At 38.1% G+C, this 25,332-nt stretch overlaps 1 protein-coding gene across 5 annotated transcripts in view; it reads left to right on the forward strand.

Annotated features, from left to right (window-relative positions):
- Positions 1–8,996: 8,996 nt before the first annotated feature.
- LOC112049929 (max-binding protein MNT) overlaps positions 8,997–25,332 on the forward strand; it is a 41,987-nt gene continuing 25,651 nt past the window's right edge. Inside the window, exons 1-2 of one of the 5 annotated variants that reach the window (XM_024087993.2) lie at positions 8,997–10,766; positions 20,939–21,636. In XM_024087993.2, the coding sequence (XP_023943761.2) occupies positions 21,321–21,636 (316 nt within the window). In that variant the 5' untranslated portion in view covers positions 8,997–10,766; positions 20,939–21,320. The remainder of the gene's footprint in view (positions 10,767–20,938; positions 21,637–25,332) is intronic. The other 4 variants (XM_024087994.2, XM_052882748.1, XM_024087996.2 and 1 more) reach the window with 4 other exon arrangements.

The raw sequence follows: 25,332 nt of genomic DNA on the forward strand, positions 1-25,332 counted from the left end.
AAAACTTATTGTACATAGGTACATATGTACACAGTGTACAAGAAGTTTTTACTAACTAGCTGTTGTACTATTACTAGCTAGCTTGGTAGTTTACACGAATCACTAAACAAGAAAGGTAAAAGTTGTGAAGAATAGTCACATTTTCCAACCAATTGACGTTTGGATCTTGGTCTGAATAGTTCAAAACTTTATATAGGTACAAAATACCAATTATCTTTAATAATTTTGTTAGTTACTTATACTTTTATATTAACAGTTAAGATCGTCGAAGATGTCATGGCAAAATAAAAAAATTGTCAAGTTTTAATTCTGCGCGCATCATCGACGGCGAAGTGAAAGTCGGGCGGGTCGCACGTGCCGCGCGCTTGCGATCATAAACAAAGCGTACTCCGCCGCCTGCACGCGACCGCCGGCGCCGCCGCCCGCCGCCGCTCCGCGGCTGCACTGGCATCGATCCGCGCCCCGCGCACCCCGCCGCGCGCTGCGCCATTGGCGGGCGCGCCCGGCCACGTGATGCGCGCGCCGCGCCGCCATTGGTGCGCCGGGCGGGCGGCCACGTGAGCGGCCGGCGAGCGCGTGGCCAGTCGCGGCGTGACAGCGGGCGCGCACGTACCGCGCGCGCCGGCCGCGCTCCCGACATGAGCCTCCTCGACACGCTGCTCGAGGCGGCGCGCTTCATCGAGCTGCAGGAGCGGCGCCTCCAGGCCGGTAAGTGGCGACGCGCCCTCTCCGACCCGCTCGGCCCGCGCCCTGCGGCGGCCGACGCCCGCCGCTCTTGACCTTGAGCGCCACGCAGTCGCGGTCCGCCCCGCCCCACGTAAACAAAGGAAGCCCGAAATTCGCCGATTACTACAGCCGTTCGCCCGAATCTAGAATTATGCCATACGATGATATTGTGCGGCGACGGAGCCGTTGACCCCGCATGGGTCGCCTGTTCGACGGCTCGCGATTGTGCTCAGATTATCTCATCGCGAGTGAGAATCGCTCCCGCTGCGTTAACTTTAGGATTATAGAGATGCACGCGCGTGCGAGTCGCACGTCGCTTGCATTTCTCCATTTCCGTTCGCATCTTGCCAGTGTTCGCCTCGTTCGCTAACGAAAGTTTTGAGATGACGACATCACATCAGTAACTCGTATGAGAAATATTGCGCGTGTAAATCGTAGTCAGCGTTCGACACGAACACCTACACACTATTTGCGTCGAGTGATAGCTGATCGACTCCGAACTCTCTCATTGAACGTTTCCGTGCATTGTGCGTACATCGCTGCGTGCGCTAGGCGGCGAGGCCGCGCTCGGCGGTCGCGCGCGGCAGTGGTCGAGGGACGCAGCCGGCGCGCGGCGGCCTGCGAGCGGTCAGCTGATCGCCGCGTGTCGCGGGGGGAGGTGCGATGCAACGCGGCAGGGGCGCGGCGGACCGGCTCGCGATGTGCACACGCATCCTGTGCCTGCCATCTCACCTAATCACATGCTGTTTCTTTCTCCTCGTAAACTTGCTTATTAGAAATTACCCTGAAAGTCACAGATAGAGTGTAATTACGCAACGTTTTAGGTTTATAACACCCTACGCCGTTTGGTGATGAATTCGTGTTCTAGATTATCGCAGCCGATAAACGCGCAAATGGTATAATGCGTTTGCTGTATTATAGGTACCTATTGTGTAAACAAAGCAACGCCGACGTAACGTGGAGCCCAGTTTAACTTAAAGTTCCATAGAACATTTGAATGACTAACTGTTATCTATATTCGTGCAATTGAAAATGTCGAAGAAATGTTTTAAATAATGTCGAATTATAGGTACCTAGTATTATTAGCCATTTATAGAGTTTGGATTGTGGTGGCTTTGAAAGAAGCATCAAGGGTTCAGACCCTCAACCGTCAAAGTATAGTTCACATTTTTTTTTAATATTTTCCTCATTATTATATGAGCAATCATGTCTTAGTCACCAGTCATTTACCTTCGAAACAATCCTCAGAAAAACATCGTTAAACATTTTTTAGGAACAAAGCTACGAAGCTAAAAGACTTGAGACATAAATCATAATATCTCATAGAAAATATCAAAACTAGGTTTGGACAATTGAGGATTGCTGGCCTATTCACTAATTTGGTCTTTATTACTGGCCTATTAAAATAAACATCAAATCAACTGAGAAATGTCATCTGCTTAATGTATGATGTCCACGAAGGGTTGTCAGTAGGCACCGGATGACAATTGTTACAAAGAATCTCAATTTCGTATAAGTCAACTAACCTAATCCTAATAGAATTTCCAAATTAGAAATGACTTTCACCCATCTGTTTAATGGATGAGTTTGTTGTGGTCTCTTCTCGGGCCAAGACGCGATTGGAACCCTCGTAACTTGAATTTTAAGTTTTCTACTTTAATTGTTACCATTAAATCATGACAGGTACTCATAACTTGACGTTTCAAAAGTGATCAGAAGGTAGCACATATGATGTTATTTTTCACTTTTTTTAGCTTATTTTTGTGATTTTGAAGTCGGTTAAATTTTTTTGTTAAAAAGATTTTATTTTTCTGTTTTTAGTGTGTCCTGGCATTTAATTTTCATTTAAAATAAATGGGACCAATCTGGAAGTATACTCTTTCAAACAAAAAAAAAAAAAAATTATAATTTGTTAAGAAATGACGAAGTTATGCGGTAACTAATATTTAAAAAAAAATCTTTTTATGGAGTTGGTTAAAACAACAACGATTTTTTAAATTTTTGTCCGGGCTAATATTTGGTACGCTGATAGGACTTTCACTGGAAGATAGAGGAGGTTAATGAGCAACATATAGGCTTTTATTTTACTTTTTATTCCGGAGAAAACAACAATTTCACGCACGAAGCAAAGCACGCATTTTTGGCATAAATATCGATCACTAATCACCCCCTGATAGTTATTTTGGAAATACATTTCATGACCTCTCTGCAGATTTATTATAAGTATAGATAAGTGTACCATTGTAACAATGAGACACTAAATTGTTATTCATCGTATTTTCGTTTTTGTGATCATCTAGCATAGTTATTTCAACGAAGAGACCTTGACTGCCAAACTAATATAAAATAACACCCCATGGTTTCACTCGCGTAGATCTATGTCCTCTGGGAATATATGGCTAATAACGTAGAATTGAAAATTTTGAAAACCCCCGAATGTCATGAAATTATCTTAAATAAAGACTTATAATTGATCTAGGCAACATGCAGAAACGTAATCTGCATGCTTTTCTGAATTCAAAACTGTGAACAGAATGCGGTCCTCGAATTATGCACACTCAATACCTCACATCACCTGGTCTAATTACAATTAGAAACTACAAATATGGTACAAAAGGTTCAAAGTATACTTCACAGGTACCTTACTCAACTGATGTCAGCCCTGTGTAAGGTAGTTGTAGGTTTATCATTGAATATTCTTGCTTATTCGGCGTTTTATCTTTTGCAAGTGATATCTATTGTTGTGTTACACGTGCAGTGTCATACTAAAATAGATTTATTGCCTATTTACAACTTTTATCAGAGAAATGTTAATTTCTTGTACAGTTAGGACCTATCTAGGTACACACTCGAACTATAAAACTATAATAAACTAAATAACTATAGAAATTATGCTTGGTAACTGAACTAGAAAAGCTTAATATTTATTTTTTACTAGCAGAACGTCGCGATTTAACCCGCGTAGTTCTCATTCCCGTGAAAACTTTGCTGAAATACTAATTGTAGCCAAACAACCAAAAACCACCATTCTAAATCGACGTTGGTGACACAACTGCGGAACCCTAAACTGCGCGTGGCCCGATACGCACTTCGTACGCTTTGCGTAAAGCCAGCTATATGCATATAGGCACATACAACGCAGCCTACAACGCTGCCGGCATGACGTCCGGTAAAATCGTGTGTTGGTGCACATCGCGATCAACACACGATGAGTTTAAACCAATGGCGTAGCGTGCCTTGTAGGAGCCCTGTATCAGAATTAGTTAGGTGGGCCCAATAGATGAGCAACATATCTCGAAAAACTTATTTAGTTACCAATTTTACTTTAAAGTAAAAATTAGGTTTGCTAACCGCTCCAGTCTAAATGAACGGTAAAGATTTCCCACAAAAGAAACACACACTCACTTGTAGAAATTTTTTCGTTTCATACGTAATCGGTCCCTGTAGTCGGGGGGGGGGGCATTTAGTAACTTGTTAGGAGGAGGATGAAAATCCACACCCCTTTCGGTTTCTACACGGCATCGTACCGGAACGCTAAATCGCTTGGCGGTACGTCTTTGCCGGTAAGGTGGTAACTAGCCACGGCCGAAGCCTCCCACCAGCCAGACCTGGACAAATTAAGAAAATCTCAATCTGCCCAGCCGGGGATCGAACCCAGGACCTCCGTCTTGTAAATCCACATAGGTTATATATTATAGGTAATGACGGACCTCAAGCCGGCAGCGCTGCAGGTATGCGGGTGGGCGTGAGGCGTGCTATTCTTTATTTACATGACGGTAGATAGGTACAACCGAGACTGCGTGGATCTTATCACCAAGGCTCCAGTAAGGTCGCCAATGTACCGCGCGATCAGAATGGTGAAAGGGATCGGACGACCTCGCCATCCGTACTACACTGCGCGAGTACTATCCGAAATGTATCCAATATTCAGTAATTTATTCATGCGTTGTAGCATACTCGATAGGCCATCTTCTACAAGAATGTATTGTTTTCTTATTAGGGATCCGTAACACAAATTATAGAAATGGAACCTCTATATTTATAGGATAATTTTGCTGTCCGTCTGTGTGTGCCTAGTGTTTCTAAATATGTATGTATATGTATATTATATGTACACTGAATAAAGAATGATCCAGAATGAGTCTTTACAAGCAGCGTGGTAAAGTCGATGAAACCCATGAAAAAAGTCCATAGACATCCGCATATGTACAAACTTTTTTCATAATTTGTATTTCAACATTTAACACTAAAAACAATTACGTAAATTAATATAATAATCAATAATTACCAATAAAAAAGTACTCCACTTATTTCTTTACTTTTTGTGAACAGTTTTGAAAATATTTAAAAACATAAGACCACTTTTCTTGAATAATATTGAAAATTACTGATGCAACGCTCGTGTCGTACTGATTCGAGAATGTATTCGTTTTTGATTCTTGTATTTGGAACGGCTACGACACCGTCTTGTTTCGTGGGCTCTATCTGCTTATTATTCTTTTTGAATCTGTCGATATGTAGGTATATAGAACCTTTAAGTTACCAGTATCTCTTTGGCTATCACTTAACATCAGGTGACCCGCACTAGTTATAACAGAGATGAAAAAATAACAACAAGAATAATGTCGCGAAATGTATTCGGTATAACAGTGTCTGGCAAGCCGTAAGCGCCATTCTAACGGGTTACATGCGAAACATGAATAATATATACTTCATAACCATTGGAAAACGCTCGGTTGAATGTCTCCTCGAGTACCTACTGCTGGAAAATCGAATTATGAAGATAAGTGTTTCTCTAAAAACAATTTTGCGTGATCACATAACTCCAAAGATATAAAATGCTCAAGTTAACACGCCAAATATTCGTTTGTTGGATTGGATAGGCCTCTTGTAAAATAAAAATATTAACATCTCGGTGTTTGTAATAGTTACGGGCATATATTGTATGCCAAAGATATAGGCAAAGTGGCATATGACTAAGGTATATTTTTACTAATAAATTATGAGTATACTTACATAATACACACGTCACTACTTAGCCCCAAAGTAAATGTATAGCCTGTGTTATGGGTACTAAGATAGCGGTTAAACTTCTTATAAATACTTAAGTATATCATCATCATCATCAACCCATATTCGGCTCACTGCTGAGCTCGAGTCTCCTCTCAGAATGAGAGGGGTTAGGCCAATAGTCCACCACGCTGGCCTAATGCGGATTGGCAGACTTCACACACGCAGAGAATTAAGAAATTTATCTGGCGTGCAGGTTTCCTCACGATGTTTTCCTTCATCGTTTGAAACACGTGATATTTAATTTCTTAGAGGTGCATGCCCCGGACCGGATTCGAACACACATCCTCCGGAATCGGAGGCAGAGGTCATATCCACTGGGCTATCACGGCTCTAAATACTTCTATACGTAATGTATAAATACACCCAGACACTGAAAAACATCCATGCTTATCACACAAATATTTTCCAGTTGTGGGAATCGAATCCAGGGCCGTGAATGCAGAAAGCAGGGTTACTACTCACTGCACCCATGACCAAGATCCTCTGTACTATAATATTATTATCTATCTACAGTCAAAAATGTAAGTAAATTAATCGTAGATATAGGTATCCACCTGGCGTTAAATTGACAGTTTTCCTGACAAAAATAAGTTATTAAAATTGTAGATGTGGCATACGACTTACGAGCATATACCAATGATTATTTTATACTGTAGATATGTTACGTGCCTATAAAATCACCGCAAAAGCGATGCGAATTTATCGCCTCCACTGAGCGCACACATGCACAATTGTGTGTTTACTTACATTATTTTTATATAGTTTTTACACATCCTAAACACACAATTCTATATAGTAGACAATATTTAGGTATTGTGTGTTAAATAACTTTGTTGTTTAATATGCGACTAAATGAAGCATGTGTCCGCCTCAGTTTTGATGCAATTTGATAGGGCACTAGGCCATATCTCTAGTATGAAATATCATTGGCATATATACAGTATGGACTCTGTGTTTGTATGTATTATTCAAAATTTATACTTCAATTCCACCAGTTATCGGTTCCAGTATCCCGTTAGATGTTTAATTTTATGTGAACAGTAGATACTTTTACGACAAAAGAAATGTTTTAACTTTTATCTAGCAGGACAAGTTACATAAAGTTTCTCGGATGCGAGTGACATCTTTCCAGACGACAATCTTACTGCCATAGTGACACTGAAACTTGGCGAAGATCTTGCGTAACAGAGCCTGAAATGTTCGCGGAGATACGTTGACTACGGACATACAGTGGTGGATTTACCCTAAGGCCCAGTAGGCCTGTGCCTAGGGCCTGCCATTCGTAACAAAAACGGGGGAATAATCAATGAATAATAACCAAATTTCACCAATTTCAATAATTTCCAATTTTATCACTTTCTGTTTTTCTTTTAACGTAAAGCTTGAACACACTGCTGAATAATCGAATTATGAAGATAAGGGTTTCTCTAAAAACAGTTTTTCGTAATTGCATAACCCTCAAGATATAAAATGCTCAAGGTATAGTACCAAATATTCGTTTGTAATCCTCTTATTAAAAATAGGACTCACAAATAGACAATTAGCAAAAAGCATCCAGCGTCCGCACTTTATCACTTTCTGGTTTATTTTTAACTTAAATCCGTTTGAGTGTTTTATTTAAACGTGCAATTATCGCCAAAATCTCGGAAAATTGTGCAATATTTTCCGACTTTTTGGAGAAATACGATTTACAAAATCAATATTGCTTATGAAAAAAGGAAAAAAACTAGTCTAATGGGTGCTGGGAAAGGGGCGGCTGGTAATGTGGGGCCTGGGCCAGTCAACACTACAAATCCGCCACTGCGAACATGTCAAATACACGTCGCGCCACGAAACAAGGCGTGTAAGAGTGTGTAATATGTAATTTGGTGGTTACAAATGGTTCTGGATCTCAGATTCTGGAAAAGTTAGGAGCCTGATATTTGGGTAAATGATATTTCAAAGTGTTAGCTTCGTTATGACTATACAAAATACACAACTTGTAAAACTTTTTTCGGTAGTTTATTTTTTTGAAAAATACATGTTTTGCTCACATTTTGCTTTCAATCTCAGGAAAAGCAAACTTATTTTCTTAAATTTTTGTTTTGTATAGAAAATTAGGTATATATCTTGAACATGGCCATTTTGTTTTTCGTTATGTTGTTTAATTTACTTGCAATTAGGTAAAAATGGTTTTGGCGCTCACGTCATAAAATTTGCGTCACGCGTCAATCGCTCCGTGCTTTTCACTCACGTGAAAGTCATAATTCGGCGTCTCGCTTGCGCTTCGAATTTTATCCATATCGTACCGATGTGCTGCGCGCTCTTAAATACTCTTTACAAACATCCAAACAAACATCCATACAAACTTTCGCGTTTATAATATTAGTAGGATATGAATCCTTACCCGATTAGTAACGAATCCTAGTTCAAAGAAAAGAGTCTTCCTTAGCGGGCGATGGTGTGGTCGCGATTGTGTGAAATAATGTTCTCTTTGGAAAAAAAATATGAGGTTTAGTCGGCAAGAGTCGGACTTGACATTTTCGCCTCCCCGTGTCCCATTGAGCTTTCTTTAATAATTTCCCTATAAAGGCTAAAATTTTACGCTTGCGTGTATTGCTATTTTTCTATCTCTAATTTCATACCAGTAAGTGGTAAAGTCAGTTACACGGCTTAACAGCTGATCTGCTTTGGATGAAATTTGGTTTAAAGATAAATTGGACCTTGGAGCAGAACATAGGCTACTTTTTAGACCGGTCAAATCTATGGTTTCTGCGGGTTTTGTAAACAACGAACGGAATCTCGGGGGGTCTGTTCGTTCGTTATAATTTACTATAAACGTGTACAATATAATTAAGTCCTCAAGTGCAGGGTTTGGTTAAATGAATCGGGGTGTTACGTGTTGCGCGGCGCGGCGCCATATCTCGACATCCGGTGGGTGGACTCCCCCTGACGTTTCCACTTGGACTGAGACTCGTGTCGAGCGTTTTTTATCGATTGTTGTAACAATTACAATTACGTTACAAAGGATTTGGTTTAAAAAATATTGCACACTTTCCATGATTCGTTTCCCAAAAATTATATGAAAACTATATATCTAGAAACTAGTTGGTTTTATCCTGTAACTCGAGCGTTATTAGGAGTCCTTACTGTCGCAACGGATCAAACCGAGGAGTGATTACCAAGTTCATGTCCGAAAATAGAATCTAGGAATGATGCTAGGTCGGATCCCAACCTGCTTAACCGGCAGGTGTGGTTATGAGAGGCGCACGGAGAGGGGGAGGTGTTCGCCCGGGGAGGGGGGCACGATGCACCGCGCCAAGGTCAGACGGCGCACGCATGCGCACCGCGCGTCCCTCCCCCGCGCCCCGCGCGACCTTACCCGTACCTGCACCCACTTATTCATGTGCTCCTGTTACATACTTGCACTCCCGGCAATAGTCCTCGCCGCCTCTGTAAGCCCCGTGTTCGTGTCCCCGGTGTCGGGCGTGTAGTCATTGGATTTGGTGATTTTTAACGCGAAGTCACTTGGAGCGTGAAGTGCACGATCGTTGCGTTAGATTTATGTTTGTAATAGTTTGCGCTCGTACATATCCGCTTCCGCAAATTTTGCAGGGTACCTACGCTGGTTCGACATGACGTATGCATCTACAATTTTGCAACCTTTTTATATACCTGCAGATTAATTGCTAAATCACGTAGAAGTTCACGTCTGAAGGAAATGATTGTGTTCATTCAATTTACAAATTAGAATTACCCATGGCGTGGTATGTAGTCGTGGTACGTGCAGAAATCCTGTTAGTCGGATTAGAGTGTGTAACATTAGGCAAATTAGATCATTTCTGTTTGCGGTGACTCGTGTTGCGGTTTAACCTTGTCGTTAGACGCATTGTCCATTAGTAGTTTTTGTTCTCAAATCTTAACGAGTTAGCTAATTAGAATGGTTCAGCCCGGTTTCAGGCTGCCCAGTGTATACTGTGGAGGCGATAACACCGAATAGGGTAACGCACACAGACTATTTGAATCTAACCTGGCGTGTTTTATTTAGAAAGTTAAGCGGCATCGCGCGGGCAGCGGCGTGCGGCGCGACGAGTGCGCTCGCCGCGTCGCCCGTTTCGGTTGCAACGTTCCATTCACCTTATTCGCCGCTGCGCCGTCGAGGTTCAGTGACTCCGGCGGTGACCGACTAACTCTTCAGGCGCGTCATCGGAGTACTAATGCCGTTTCATCATCGACCGACCGTCTTTCGATTCTGTAGGTGTACGCGGCCGTCGTCGCGACCTCGTTTCGAGGCGAGCGAATGCGGCGCGCCGCGTGTCGGCCGCCGCCGAACGTGCAGCGTTATGTAAAGTGCTGAGACAGTGCAGCGAGAGTTGCGCTCGACCGCGTGCGCGCCTCTCTCCCCTCGCCCGGCCCTCCCCCTCGCGATTTCGTCCGGCGGGGAAGCGCGGGGCTCGGAGGTCGCACTCCTCCCGCCTCGCACCTCCGAGACGCGTCGCGCTCCGGCACTCCGCACCCGTTCAGTTCAGTCGTCGGACGGAGTTCGTCGACGTCGGTCGGCTCCAGGACTCTGCCGTCGCGGATCACTGTGACGTCGCGACCTCAGCGGCCGGTCGTCCGCTTTAGCCATTTCGGGAGTTCGTGGTGGTTCCGCGGGTGCGTTCGCGACGGTCACGAACACGGGGCCGGCGGCAGCGGACGAAAATAGCGTTCGTTATCATCGCGACCTCGGCGCGCGGCGAGACGAGATAGCGCGAGGTCGGCGGCACCTGCGCGCCGCGCCCCACGTGCGCGTCCGCTGCAGCGACTGGCAACCGCTGGACCGCTGGAGCGTCCCCGCCCCCGCCCCCGCCAGCATTGTCTGCTCTGCACATTCCAGAACTAAACTACACGCATTTTATCGTATTGGATTTTTATATCCACCGTTAACCCGTTTACACTCGACGCGCCTGCTTAAATATAGACATCTTTACCATATTATCATTCAGGTAATATGACTTTCGTATTTGTTTCAAAGTTTTTAATAGTTACACCGTTATCGCTTTAATTATTACCTTGACTGTTGGTAGATTTGTTGCTTAAATATGCGTGACGTGAACAATGTTATTGTACGCCTTGCGAACAATGTTACTAATCTTTATCCACAAAGTCGTATTACGTTTTATTTTTGTCTTCGGTTCATCCATAAATAGTATTCAGCCAGTATCTAAATAATACCAATACCTACATCTCAATTTTGGTCAGTATGATAATAATTGTGGCTATTTAGCGCACATTTGCTGCAAGTCCAAAAGACTTTATAGGTATTCTTTAATCAATAGGCACTTCTGTTCTACTGTGTCTAAATCTTTCATAACAAGTAATTGAAAATGGAACAAATAAATTATTTATATTCTAGGTACCTAGACACTTATTGACTTTTTACTATTAAACGTTGCTATTTATACCGAATTGATTTAAATTTAATTTACCTTACAAGTAAATACGATAATAATGCGATGGAAAAATCTAATTCTCTGACAAACCTATTTATTTCCCATTGATTCGAACAAACGTACAATTTGTACAAAATGGAAGATTCCTTCTCCAAAGTTGGTTCATAGTGAGTCCTCATGGCAGGGCATTCTTGCATCTATGAAATCTGTACATCTACGTTTACGTTACTTTCGTTAATTTTATAACTCAAAAACGAGCTCACTTATCCAAGCCAAATTTTTAGGCTTTGTTCAGACTATTTAGTAGATGTGAAGTTTGACCAAAATCGGTCGAGCGGTTCTTCATTTATCACATTTTTTGTAACAAATAAATTCATGGTAAAGTAGGGGTATGGTAGGGATAGGGAAGAAGTGAACATAAGTCAAAGCGAAGCTTAACCAGGACCAGGAAGCAGGACCGCTAGTATTATTATAGCATTCTAATAAAGTAGAATGTGTTCAAATAAATTTCCCAATGTCAAAAAATTTTCATTTCTTGGGTATTTGGCTAAAATTCCCTCCCGAATAAAATTGGGCAAAACAAGAGTGTATAGGCGAGTGTATAGTTCTTGGGATGCGTGGTCCTTATTATGCTGGCCACTTACCAACCATTCGTTAAGCTCAAATACCTGCAGCGCTAACGGCTTGATAGCCGATAAAACGGATCATGTGTTGTCATGCACATCGCGACCAACACACGAGCTTACTTAATCGTCAGTGGCAGACTTTAGGCCACACGTGAGATCGTGGTAAAGCATAATTTACCAAAAAAATCAAAATATGACAAATCTTTTTATATCTTGTCATTCCTGAATAAAATTCCAGAATCGGATATTACGTAAATAGCTTGTTGCGCAAGGATTTCAGCGTAACAATGTTTATGTAATTCAGATTTTCGGACAGGATCATTGATATTGACAGCGCGCTCGTCGAATATCAATTTTCATAGACTGAGAGTCAGCGACAGCCAGACCTTCGTCATTTTATAAAAGCTGAAAGTTTATCAGCTCATGCTCCTACTATAGATGAGTATGAAACCAACTATGGAGTTTGAACCGTAGTGGCTTTGGGAGATAGCAGGTTTCAAAGATCCATAACTACCCTCAAACCAGCAGAAGTATAAAGTATATTTTTATCGTCATAATATGAGAAATGATATCCCCATTCGCCAGACATTTGGCTTAATCGCAACCTTTCGCTAGAGACCCCGGGCTCACACATTTTCGGAAGCCGAAACACCTAATCTTATAGTGTACTAGCGGATGCCCGCGACTTCGTTCGCGTGAAACTCGATGTAAACTTTCAAATACCTCTACCCTCCCCTACCCCTACCCTACCCTACCCCCACCCTACCCTACCCTACCCCGACCCTACCCTACCCCCACCCTACCCGTACCCTACCCTACCTCTACGCTACCCGTACCCTACCCTAGCCTACCCTACCCTACCCCTACCCTACCCCTACCATACCCCTACCCTACCCCTACCCTACCCCTACCCTACCTCTACCTTGCGTTGAAATTTTTCTTGAATTTTCTTTGCTATAAACCTCACGGAGCCTGAGACCTTTCCAACGAATGCAAAACCGTGGAAATCGGTTCGTGCGTTCTGGAGTTATAGCGTCAGGAAGGAAAACCCGACTTATTTTTATATAGTAGACTAGCCGACGCCCCGCGGTTTCACTCGCATAGTTCGCGTAATCCTGAGAATACGGGGATAGAATATAGCTGACACTCAAAAAACACGTGGCTTTCTAGTGGTAAAAGAATTTTCAAGATCAGGTCAGCAGATCTGGAGATTACCCCCAACAATACTACAAACTTTACCTCTTTATAATATTAGTATAGAACTATAGATATACTCGTCTTCTAATATGTGTGTCTATACGTACATATACGAGTATGTGTGTACTCCAGAAAACTCATTTGGTAATCGGATTAACCAAGGGTTAATGATAATAGTATAGTTGTCATTAACTAAATGATTAGCGATATTAAGCCATCTTGTTCAATTCAATTACTTGCCTGGTTGTTTTAACTGTTTCAATGAACGCCGGTGTTTTATGAACGGCCTAGGCGGCCTATAAGCTGACCAAATCAACTCAATGATGGCGACATACATAAAAAACATTCAGTACATTTTTACGAAATTGGGTAAACGGATAAACGTGTAGTTTTGGCTCGAGTTAAAGGGTAATAATGAAGGAGAAGTGCATAAAGCTATTTTTAAATACAAATAAATTAAATTAATGAAAATTAAACATTACACACACTACAACTTGAATAAAACACAACATACACACATACCTAGATTAATGAAAATTGATTGTCAACATTGATAATACCGTTTATTGAAATAAAGATTAATTTTAATTAAAGGTTGGATTGGTACCAATATAACTGATATATTATAATATCCTCTTTAATCTTATTCAATGTCAACATTTACAACAACGTTCATTTCATTGTAGATTTATTGTTTACTGGTAAACGCACGGTAGACGCGGTTTCACCCGTGTAGTTCCCGTTCCCGTGGCGCGAAAGCGTATTTATCCTACTACGCGGAATGAACACATAAGCTACTTTCATCGCGGAAAAATCCATGGTTCCCGAGGGATTTGTGAAAAACTAAATTTCACGCGGACGAAGTCGCGGGCGCCCGCTAGTAAAATATATTATGACAAGATAAAATAATATTCTAGGACTACTAGGACTACTACTACTACTACTACTACTACTAGGATTGATAGCCTCGAGACTTTCTGCGCAAACTTAGACGTATGGTTACTGACACTAAACACCATATTGGCAATCAATCTTGTATTACAATGAAGACTTACTTGTTCGCTTACACCTTAGACCTATTTTATCGGTATATGTAGACTTGAAACAGCTGGAAAATATTAAGGGTCTAGAGTCTAGAGAGACATACAGACAGACAATAAAAAGTCTTAAAAGGGCACCGTTTTTTTTTTAGGTCCAGAACACTTATTTGAAGTATGTTGAAGGCTGGCGAACTTCACATGTCAGTTTTCTCGTTTTTTCCCTTTTCCCATTCGACTTCGAAATTCAATTAACAAAAATAATTCTTATTTAATCAAACATTCTATAAAGTTGATTTTTTAATTTGAGCTTTTCTGAGTTAGTTTATTTTAGTTGTTGCTAGCTAGGGAGGGCAATACCAGTTTAACATAAGAGCCGAGGAGTTGCAACTAAAAACAATTTTTTTTAAATATTTTTCAATATTTTATTTTACGACTTTGTTCACATTTTTAATTTACCTACATACTCATGCTAATTTATAGCTTTCTAGTAGGTAGGACAGACGGACGGACGGATGGACAGACGGTATTGGGTTCCTTGTTAGTCCATAAGGAACCCTTATAGTTTCCCTAAAAATTTAACCCTAAAAATGTTTTCGGAACCATCTACCTTTTTACAAGTCAATATCCCAATACAATATGTATTTGACGCATACAAAATGGTTTTGGATAGATCCTGAATAAAAATATCTTAAAATAATAATGTCTAGGTTTACAATACCGTAAATAATCGTTTCTCTAAATATCTACAATATGTTCTCGAATATTCTGTAGGCAATGGCCGTGCGAGAAAACGGCACGATAATTATATTGTTGTTATAATAATTAGTTTTGTTACAATGGCGACTTATTGCAACCGCATTTTACTCATATATTATGATTGAGTAATCACTATGTTGTGTGTTTATGTTTAACACATATATTCAGTATGTATACATATCCAAGTATTTTTGTAAAATCGTTAAATATAATCTATAAACATAAAAGTAACAAAAACTTATCTGTTTTAAAACATCAGTTGAATTTAAATAGTTTTTTTTCGTCTTAATACATACTGCCTTATAATATTAAAATCCAGAAATTTCTTTACTTCGATTTACTGTTTTTTTTATAAGATGTTGAATACTAATGAATATCCTGCGGTTGGAACACTGGTATACAATTTAGCCTATTTTACTAGCTGATAATGTAGATATTCATTGTTGAAAAAAAAGTATTAATATGTATTATATTTAGGGTCTGCGTACTATATACGTTGAAGTTTGTATATATGTTGAAGTTGTTGAATACGTTGAAGTTGTTGAAGTGAACTGTTGAAGAAATATATAGTAGGCAAAAATAGTATATTTTCAACACTGAAATCTAACAAACAAAATTTTTCATTTTAAAACTTTATGAACTTTAGTTTTGTACAAATGCAATAGCGTCTATCCGTCTAGTCTATCCAAACTTGTTTACTTACTTTATTGAGTTCCAAACATAAAACGAACAAATAAAAAAAAATTGCTTATGGTTTTCAAAAATTTAAAAATCAAATGTGTAAAAGCAACCTTTGCCACTCTTATTTCAGAAATACTCGTAAATAGTGTTTTTTAATTATAATAATTATTAACAAACAATATTAACAATAAATGTTGCTTTTTTGCTTGTTCCATAAAATAATATATCTTATTTAAGCGTACCATATTTTTTTATAGCTAAAACTGAAAATACTATATTTTGGCAACCCTATTGGTACGTGATTTTCCCTGTATTTAACCGCAGTCTATTCGAGATAGGTAGGTACTAATAGACACAGTTTTACGAGCAGGCAACGATTACCATCTGACCTCCGTAACTCGAGTACATTAAAGATAACGTATACGTATTTACCTACTGAAGGAAAACTCTATTTAAAAAAAAATCAATAGAAAACTATCTACCTCAGATGCGTACATTTCTTGGATTTTAAAGAGTAGATATTAAATAATATCACTATTACTTAGAACGATATCATATACTTTACTTATAGTAGAGTAAAAGAATACATAAAACAAGAATATTCCGGAAGTCCTCAGAAATAGCTCCGATTGCCATTTATATAACAAATGGTTAAAAAATACTACAGACTTCAAAAACACAAACGTATGCAGGAAACCAATAAGTGAAAGAAAAATATTTTCTATCTACTGATCACTTTGAAGGTTGCCAATGGTATAAATAATGGGTAGACAATCATCCGTTGTTTTCCTAGCCTTAGGGTTCGAATTGCTTTTTCAAATTTATACGAGACCATCTTCGGAATATAGGGTATATTTTATACATTATGTTTTTTTTTATATTACAAAATAAAGAATTATCAAAATCGGACTCAATAACGAGTTATGCTTAGTTTTACATTAAAATTAATGGGTAAACAATCAATATTTCCCTGTTTTCGTAACGTAAAATCAAGCATAACTTTTTATTGAGTTGTCCGATTTTGATTTTGCCCGAACTCTTTTTTTAATAGAAAGGAGAATAAAAATAGTCTCATATAAATTTGAAAAAACAATTTCTACCCTTCGAGTAGAAAAACAAGGGATGATTGATTGTTTACCCATTAACTTTAATGTAAAACCAAGCATAACTTTTTAATGAGTAGTCCGATTTTGATAATTCTTTTTTTAACGGTAAGGGTATATTTTGAAAATAGTCTCATATAAATTTGAAAAAATACTTTTAACCCTAAGAGTAGGACATAACACGGGATGATTGATTGTTTACCCATTAATTTTAATGTAAAACCAAGCATAAATTTTTATTGAGTGCTCCGATTTTGATATTACTTTTTTTATTAGAAAGAGTACCTATATATTTTGCAGTTAGTCCTTTATAAATTTGATAAAAACAATTCGACGATTGATTAATTGTATTATTGGCACCGCCATCAAAGTGATCAGTAGATAGAAAATATTATAATGTTTACTTTTGCTTATACTCCTGCATTCCTGCATACGTTTGTGTTTTTGAAGTCGGTAGTATTTTATTTTGTTACTAGCGGACGCCCGCGACTTGGTCCGTGTGGAATTCAGTTTTTCACAAATCCCGCGGGAACCATGGATTTTTACGGGACGAATAGACTTGACGCTAAACTTGATCGTGAGTGGCTTGGTCGAGGCTGGCTTTAGCTGGCCGTGTCCTGCGACAAGTTACTATGAACTATGGATACAATAAACGTAACATAATCTTTTTATGCATAGCGTAGAGCTCGCAACGGCGTTACGTAACGTATACGCCACGTGTATGTATTCGTGTTATGTAATAGATACTTTACTCGCAATATGTATGACTAAAGGTTCATTCAGACACGGCAGCGGCATACGTTGCCGCACCGCCAAGTTATTGACCATTGACGTCATAAAGTTGTAATTAGGTAAACATTTATGATACACCTTTTCACGTGTAGTGTGGTAGTCACAGCAATGCTATATTTTTAACCCCCGACGCAAAAGAGGGATGTTATAAATTTGACGTGTCTGTCTGTCAGTCAGCAGGTTTGTCTGTGGCACGATAGCGCCCGAACGGATGAAGCTATTTCAATTTAGTTTTTTTTTTCTTTTAGACATGTTTGATGAAAATCGGTTGAGCCGTTTAAAAGTTGTGGGGGGTGAAAGTGGGGAAGAATAAATGTCTGCAAATATACTCGAGTGGGGTCTCAAATGAAAGCGCACTCCAGGAGAATATTGATAACTTGATCTAGGAAAATATTGATTGTGTAATTGTTTCATGACCTTCGGGGGTTTCTCAAAATTTTCAATTTTATTAGAACATAGTGTTTGCCTGTTTGTAGAGACTACTACCAAAAAGTTTATTTATCACATCACAACTATATCATAAAGGCGATAGGTTGTGAAAGTTGTGTATGTCTGTTACTCCTTCACATCACAACTAAACCGATTGGAGATAAATAGAAATGGAGATAAATTATACCCTGAATTATCCCATGGGCTACTTTTATCCAGGCTTCACACAGGCGTACACTAGTAATTATAGAAGCAGCCGTAGTACCTATTTCGGATCAATGATATTAGGTATATTTACTAATGTAATTTACTGATAGGTATAGCCTTGATCTTATTTCTTGGGACATAAAAGCAGTTATTTTCCTAATAATCTGATTTTGTTGACCGTTTCATGGGTTTGAATCAATGCATAGATCTAAGACCAAATTCATTAAAACTTATATTAATAAACTCAAAGGCACAATTATCCGCCCTCTTTAATATGACGCGAGTATATTAAAGTGGGCGGATAATTGTGCCTCTGAGTATATAAAGTAGACTAGTCTGTTACTTTGTAAAACAAGTACGGTATATTGTTAAACTGTTTCGGAAGAAAAGACTGGTAAATTAAAAAGAAAATGAGTGGGTTGAAGAAAAAATCTGTAAAAATAAGTGGGTTGAAGTAAAAACAATTCACTGTAAAAATGCTTTTACTGACATTTTATCCATTTGAACATGTAGATTGTAAAGTATCGATCACATATCGACATACTCGTAGCTGACTCAATAAACTTATTAAAAACAAGTGCCAACACAGCATCGTCCTACATAAAATTAATCATACCAGTATTGCTTATTCCAACAGGTAAGAAATACTTAGATTACGAATACCTACCTACTTATCTAGTAGATATGTCACTCATGAGCAAGAATATTGAAAAAAAATTACCGAGTAATTTCTTTGTATTAATTTGGATTCTTTGTATTTGCTTTAAAAACTGCAATGTCCTGTTACATATTTTAACATCGGTGAGATTGCAGATGTCAAGACGTCAGACGTGTAATATTTGATTTGATTAATTTAATGTATTTGTAATGTATTTTTAATGAAAAAACAATAGCTTTAATGCACTTCTTCTCCATAAAATTTTAACTGTGTCTTTCATACTTCTCCGTTCGTTAACCTACTTACAAAATTTTTGCTTCACTTTAATAGATAATTAGCAGACGCCCTGCTGTTTCACCTGCGTAGTTCCCGTTCTTATGGGATTTAGGGGATAAAATATAGCCCATTACACAACTAGTAGACGGCATGCTGTTTCACCAGCGTAGGTTCCGTTCTTATGGTATTTAGGGCATAAAATATAGCCCTTTACATTACATTATTGGTAACAGAATTGTCAAAATCGGTGTAGCAAATCCAGAGATTACCCGCTCCAACCTCACAAACTTTACTTCTACGAGTATCTTAGAACAGATGGCAACATTATAAAGATAAGAAATAAGTATTTATTGTAAATAGCACGCGGTAAGGCGGGCGTGTTATTGTGGTAACGTTCGCACATTGTTGCGTTGAACGGCACGTGTAGGTAGGTACCTGCTATGACTAACCACTAGCATTGGTACATACTAGTTGAGGATCGTGACTGCGCTCCAATCCCGTTATCATCATAATCAGCGTTATAACAAGGCAATAGACCGACGTGTTTCACCTCAACTACCAACTTTTCAAACTGATATGTATTTTGCTATACAGAGTGCTCGGGAGTATTTTCCATAACTCTATGGTTTATATTCTTTAACAAAGATTAATTCAAAATGTTCAAGGAACATGTGTTCTAAAATGAATATTTTCTAAAAAGATCTTAAAATGTCGCTTAAATGCATCCTTATAATAATGACGTATTCATATTTTAAAATGCAACGTTGTCGCTTTGTTACGTAAAGGCGTCTGTTACATGGATAGTCGGTATTATTTGAATTACTTTGTATGAATAATATTTTTTTTGTAGTTAATAAAATATTTGTTATGCAGTTCGGTTCCTATAAGTGGTCTCGTTAATATCTTGAACTTATGGGAAATACTCCCGAGCACCCTGTATAATATCAAATGCGAAAACTTTACGTAGTGTCATAGTAAAATTACTTAATTAATTTGTAAACTCTTAAATCAACATAACCAAAATTAAAAAAAAAGTCATCTATAAGTACAATCTAAATTACATACATACATATATTGCTCCCGACCGAATATTTCGACCAGGACGGCCAAGGTTAACCATATACGCAGGAGATATTACAGTGCGTGCAAGCACAGACTTGTTCACAATAACTATACAATAACAATTACTAAATCTATAACGACATAATATTTCAGTGATCTTGTTGAACGTTGCAATGGATGAAGTGCCTAGGGTTTCAATCGGCTTGCTAATTTAACCAAATGGTTGCGACATATACAATAATATATCGTCTCCGAAGATACGAGTATATTATACATACCGAGCGCGAGTTAACCGAAATAACAATGTTTTCTTGCGTTAGCTTGGTTTTGCAGTTAGTTCGGTAGAATAATAATGTCTGCCAATTTAGTTGCCCCGAGTACCAGGGCAGCATGGCAATGAAGGAGGTCGAAAGTTATTACTACACTGCGTCAGCATAGCGGGGGGGAGGGGATAGTACACGTGCCCGCAGACATGCTGCCGTGTGGCGTGTAGGCCGCCGTGTCCACACTTGTTGAGCACTTCGTGATATTATCGAACACATTTTATACGTATATAGTCGTTCTGTTATGCTCTCTCACTCGCACGTTTTCCACGTCATGTGTTTACCGTTTACAGTTTTACAAGTAAATTATATACAAACTTATACAAGCAATAATGGCGTTAATGTTGCTATCTACATATAATAATATAGCTACTCGTAGGTGTTTTGTGTAGCTTTTTAATTTCTTTTTCTATTCTTGAACAGTCGATCTTTGTGTGAATTGTAAGGATTTGTAACATTGTTCTAAACTTCGCAAAAACAATAACTACTTACTTACCTACCGAAAAAAACAAATTGAAACAATACATTGTTATTTAAAAGTTTTAATTTGGTTTTTTTTGTTTGTTCCATGGTAGGTAGATACTTACATAAAACCGACACTAAGTTATTGGTATTCATCGCTGAAGCTATATAAATACACCTGAGAAAAAACAACAACGCAAAAGTTTTTAACATTTGTTTTGTGAGTTTCGCAATTAGTTTCGTTTCAATAAGTCGTTTTAAAAATCAGTTTCAATTAAGTTCGCAAATCAATAAAGTGTACTATTATTATTTTTCAAAGACTGATACAATTAAAGACGTTTGTAGCTATGTTGATACGGACTAGTGAAATATGAGTTTAGCAAAAACTGTGCATGGACATAGAATGGATGTACTTGTGGGATATACCGAAGTGAATTTGGCGACTGCACTTGTTATTGTCAACAACGTCGTGTTAAACCGGAACTTTTTGGAGCGATGAGTGCGCCGGAGGACGCTTTCTATTCGGACATGCTCCATACCATTGCGATTAATACCAGGGAAACAGAATACGGCAGAATAGAGCAGTTTCCGGTAGTTCTCAAAACATACCAACAGTTCCAACCGAACTGCTATCCTATCAACGGCTACGGATACTCTCAATCGCTGGTGGCGACTGTAACCTCTGCAACCTCTGTTCCCTGTGTACCAGAAAATGAGAAACCCTCATCTACCAGTAAAACTCTTACCAAGGAAGAGGAGACTCAAAAGATCGCAAGGCCTCCAAAAAAGAAGTGGATCAAAGAGTATTTCGGTAAGTTGTTACGAATTGCCCATAGTCTTTCTAAACTTAAGTGATAATAATTACCTTCGGTAGTTGTACCTGTATGTAATCCAGATTTTAGGCTAAACTCTAGCTAAAAAGAGTTGAAAATTATATTTTAGGTGTTACAAATCAATGCTTAAATCAAACTGTACAATCATCTGTGTTTATTATACTTCCTCATACTTGTTTACTCAAACTAACCTTCGTTTCTTCCGTTATTTTATTGATTAATAACGGTTAATATTATAATTATTATTATTATTACTAAAACTAAAGTATTTGACGGCTGACACCACTAAGGACTCCTTCCTTACAAACCACTAGATGTCTACAACCGTGGTATGCTATCTAATTTTTCGTCAAAAAAATGTCCGTTTCCATGTGGAAAATACACCGATAATAAACAAATTGATAACATCTAAATTTTTTGCAGTCAGTTAAAAAATTCTCTATATTTTGTTCTTTTAAGTTTTGTTTTAGTTTTGCCTTTTTAGTGCGCTCTAGGATCAAAAACTTCGTTTTCGATACTCTTGGGCTCATTGTTTTACTATTTGTGCTTAAACCACAGAAAATCTTTAAATTTAAGTTTAGATTCAATAACGGACTATCCATCTATTTCTTAAATAAAATTCGGTGAATTTGCAATGACAACAGGTTTAACGTGTTTGTGTTAGTTATCAAAATAAAGTCGATGCCTACGTCAACAATTTCTCTAGGTAATACTTGAAATCATTACCCACACAATAAACAACACTTGAAAGCGTTGCGCAATACCTATGATCAGACACAAATGCGTCAACTTTATTGGATTTAATGGTATTTGTGTTCGTAGATTACGTAAATCTTTTATTTAGAATATCAATTCAAACTTAGTTAAATTAAACTTCTGCATTATGCGCAAGGTGTCATTGATTGACAAATTTCAATCTGTCATCGACAATGATTTATTTCTTTAGCATCCGGTGTATTTTGACTGCAAACCTAGTAAAGGATTTACCAATTATACGTTTTCTTTTTACTTCGACTTTTATGTTCCGAACTTGATAAGCTATATGTCCCTCACATTCTTTTACCCTAGCAACTGTATCACTTCTTTGTTATCGTATCGTTTTGTAAACATTATTAGGCTCCTTTGTTTGAACTACTGAATTATTCAATCCTGCACATTCATTATAAGCTATCAGTTAATTTTATTACTAAAAATCACGTTCGTTTTCATGGCCATTATCTTATCAACTTAAACTTGTGGACCGATACACAGTGTCGGTTGATTTTAGTCAATATGAACCTTGTTGTTATAATTATAAGGTCGAATTCAGTATTAACGTGTAAGTAATCACGGTGCGTAAAATCGTTGTATACAATAATGAGTTCCATCCAGTTTGTTTCTCGAATTTGTTTTGCTGACCTCCGTGAAACTATCAATACGTTACTGAGAATAAGACGTGTTGACTGCTCTTGTAAGGTCAGCCGGCGTTGTCATCGATCACTGAGAGCGAATATCATTATGGTCTCGGATATTTTTTGTATTTACATATAGATACAGGCTAACCTCCATGTGCAAGTACTGTTAATATCCTCAATAACATATCAGCAGGCTAATTCACTATCTTTGACGTATGCTAGTTGACATATATACGAAACTTAACAGATACCCGCGACTTCGCCCGCTTTTAGACCTCATTAATCTGGCCCTGTCGCAAAATCCTTGTGGACGTTCTACTGTCTATAAACTACATCCCTGCCAAATTTCAACTTTATACGACTCGCGGGTTTCAACATTACGTGATGAATGACCTTTTTCACATTTATTGAGATTGAACTTCTATGTAACAAATGTCATCCAATGCTTACTGGTGGATATCATACAGTATGTAGATGACATTTTGTCAATTGATTTGATGATTATTTTAATACGTTGATAATAAATACCAAAATAGTGAATAAGCCAGCTGTACTTGTAACAATTTTATATTATTATAATGAAGATTGCATTCTTGTTTTACATTATTAGTTTATTAAAAAAAAACAGGATGTAGTCCTAGCGCTGATTTCGTTAATTCTAATAATATTAATGTCCCTACGTATTTTGTAAAAATAAATTTTTGCATTTTATGTTATCCATCGATTTCGTTGAGCCTGCCTGTCGTCAGTTTTGCTAATAATATGTCAGTTTATTTTATATGACTTTTTTTAGACACCAATAAACGCAGTTATTGTGTGAAAAATCATCATCACAGAAGTCTCCTCACAGAATTAGAGGGATTAGGTCTATAGTCAACCACCTAGCCCAATGCGGATTGGCAGACTTAACACACATTGAGAATTAAGGAAATTCTTAGGTATGATTCCTTACGATGTTTTTCCTTTACCGTTTGAGACAAATGTGACAAACGTTAATAATAATTTAACTCGACGAGTATTTTTGCTTTATTAACATCAGTAGATAGTCGTAATGCTAAACGTTGTAGTTTTAATTAGACTTTCCTATTTCTCGGTACAACAGTTAGGTCAGTAGCGACTGGCGGCGATTCGCCAACACAAACATAATATATTGAAGATAATGCTTACACGTGTTGCCTAGAGTTACGTCATAGAATGTAGAGCGCAAAACGCGAGGTTGTTGACATTGCGATAAAAATATTATTGGCAAGTAAATCTAGACGAATCACATTCATTGTACCAGCGGTACTGTATCATAAAAGTTCCTTTGCCTCCTTGTTATTGATAATAATTATTTAAGTAATTGACTGGAAAACCAAAGCTAAAATATACTAGGTCAAGTTTGACTATTTGTGAAAACTCTATCACCGGTTCGGAAGGCAGGTTACGCTGAGAAGAGAAGAAAACAGTTGCTCTTTTTTACTATCTGTGGTAGTGGTGTTGAAGGTGGAAGCTGATCCAATGGCCTCCAAGTGTCTTTATCATTAGAAAAAATCATCGATTGTGTGGTAACCTCGACTTAAAAAAACTGTTTAACGCATTAATTTAATTTATGCATTGGCAGGCCCATAACCGTCTTGGGTATCTTGTTATAGAAGAGTACACACAACCCTGTGAAACTAACTTGTTCACTATCCAATAATTCTTCGAATCTTTTAGAATTGAGTAGAGAATTAGAGAGTCATGTTTTGTATGCAGAAAGAAAAATGTTTTCACAGTTACGAAAACGCTGTTCTTATTAATATTTAACGCTTATTAATAATTTATTATCATGTAATGATTTTATTGTTATCAATCTTCCTTGTACAATAATGCATCCCATTTCTGGGTAGTACTCCGTATCCTATTCTAGGTTAAAGCATCCTGTTCTGTGTGAATTTTTATCGTTTGTCTAACATCTTATAATTATGATTAGATAATTAACCCTGTCTAAGTGTCTACTAATGTATTTTGTTTATTCTTGTCTTGGTCACATGTTAAAATGATTGATTAAATACGCCTTACGCAAATTCTCCAGTAAGAATCACAATATCAGTTCGAGATTTCAATTTATTTGCAAATATGGCGGACTGAGCGACTGTCACGTGCCTATCGCCCCTCTGCTAATCATTTTATGTTTTCTGCTTTCTAAGCTCCTTTAGCGCCGCATCTGTGTTTCTCGTTTCTATTGATTTAGATAAATCTACTTGTATTATTACTTAATAAATTAGTTATAGTTAGTATATACTTCTTATTGTTATC

Source organism: Bicyclus anynana, chromosome 8 (genome assembly GCF_947172395.1).
Source record: "Bicyclus anynana chromosome 8, ilBicAnyn1.1, whole genome shotgun sequence".
NCBI lineage: Eukaryota > Metazoa > Arthropoda > Insecta > Lepidoptera > Nymphalidae > Bicyclus > Bicyclus anynana.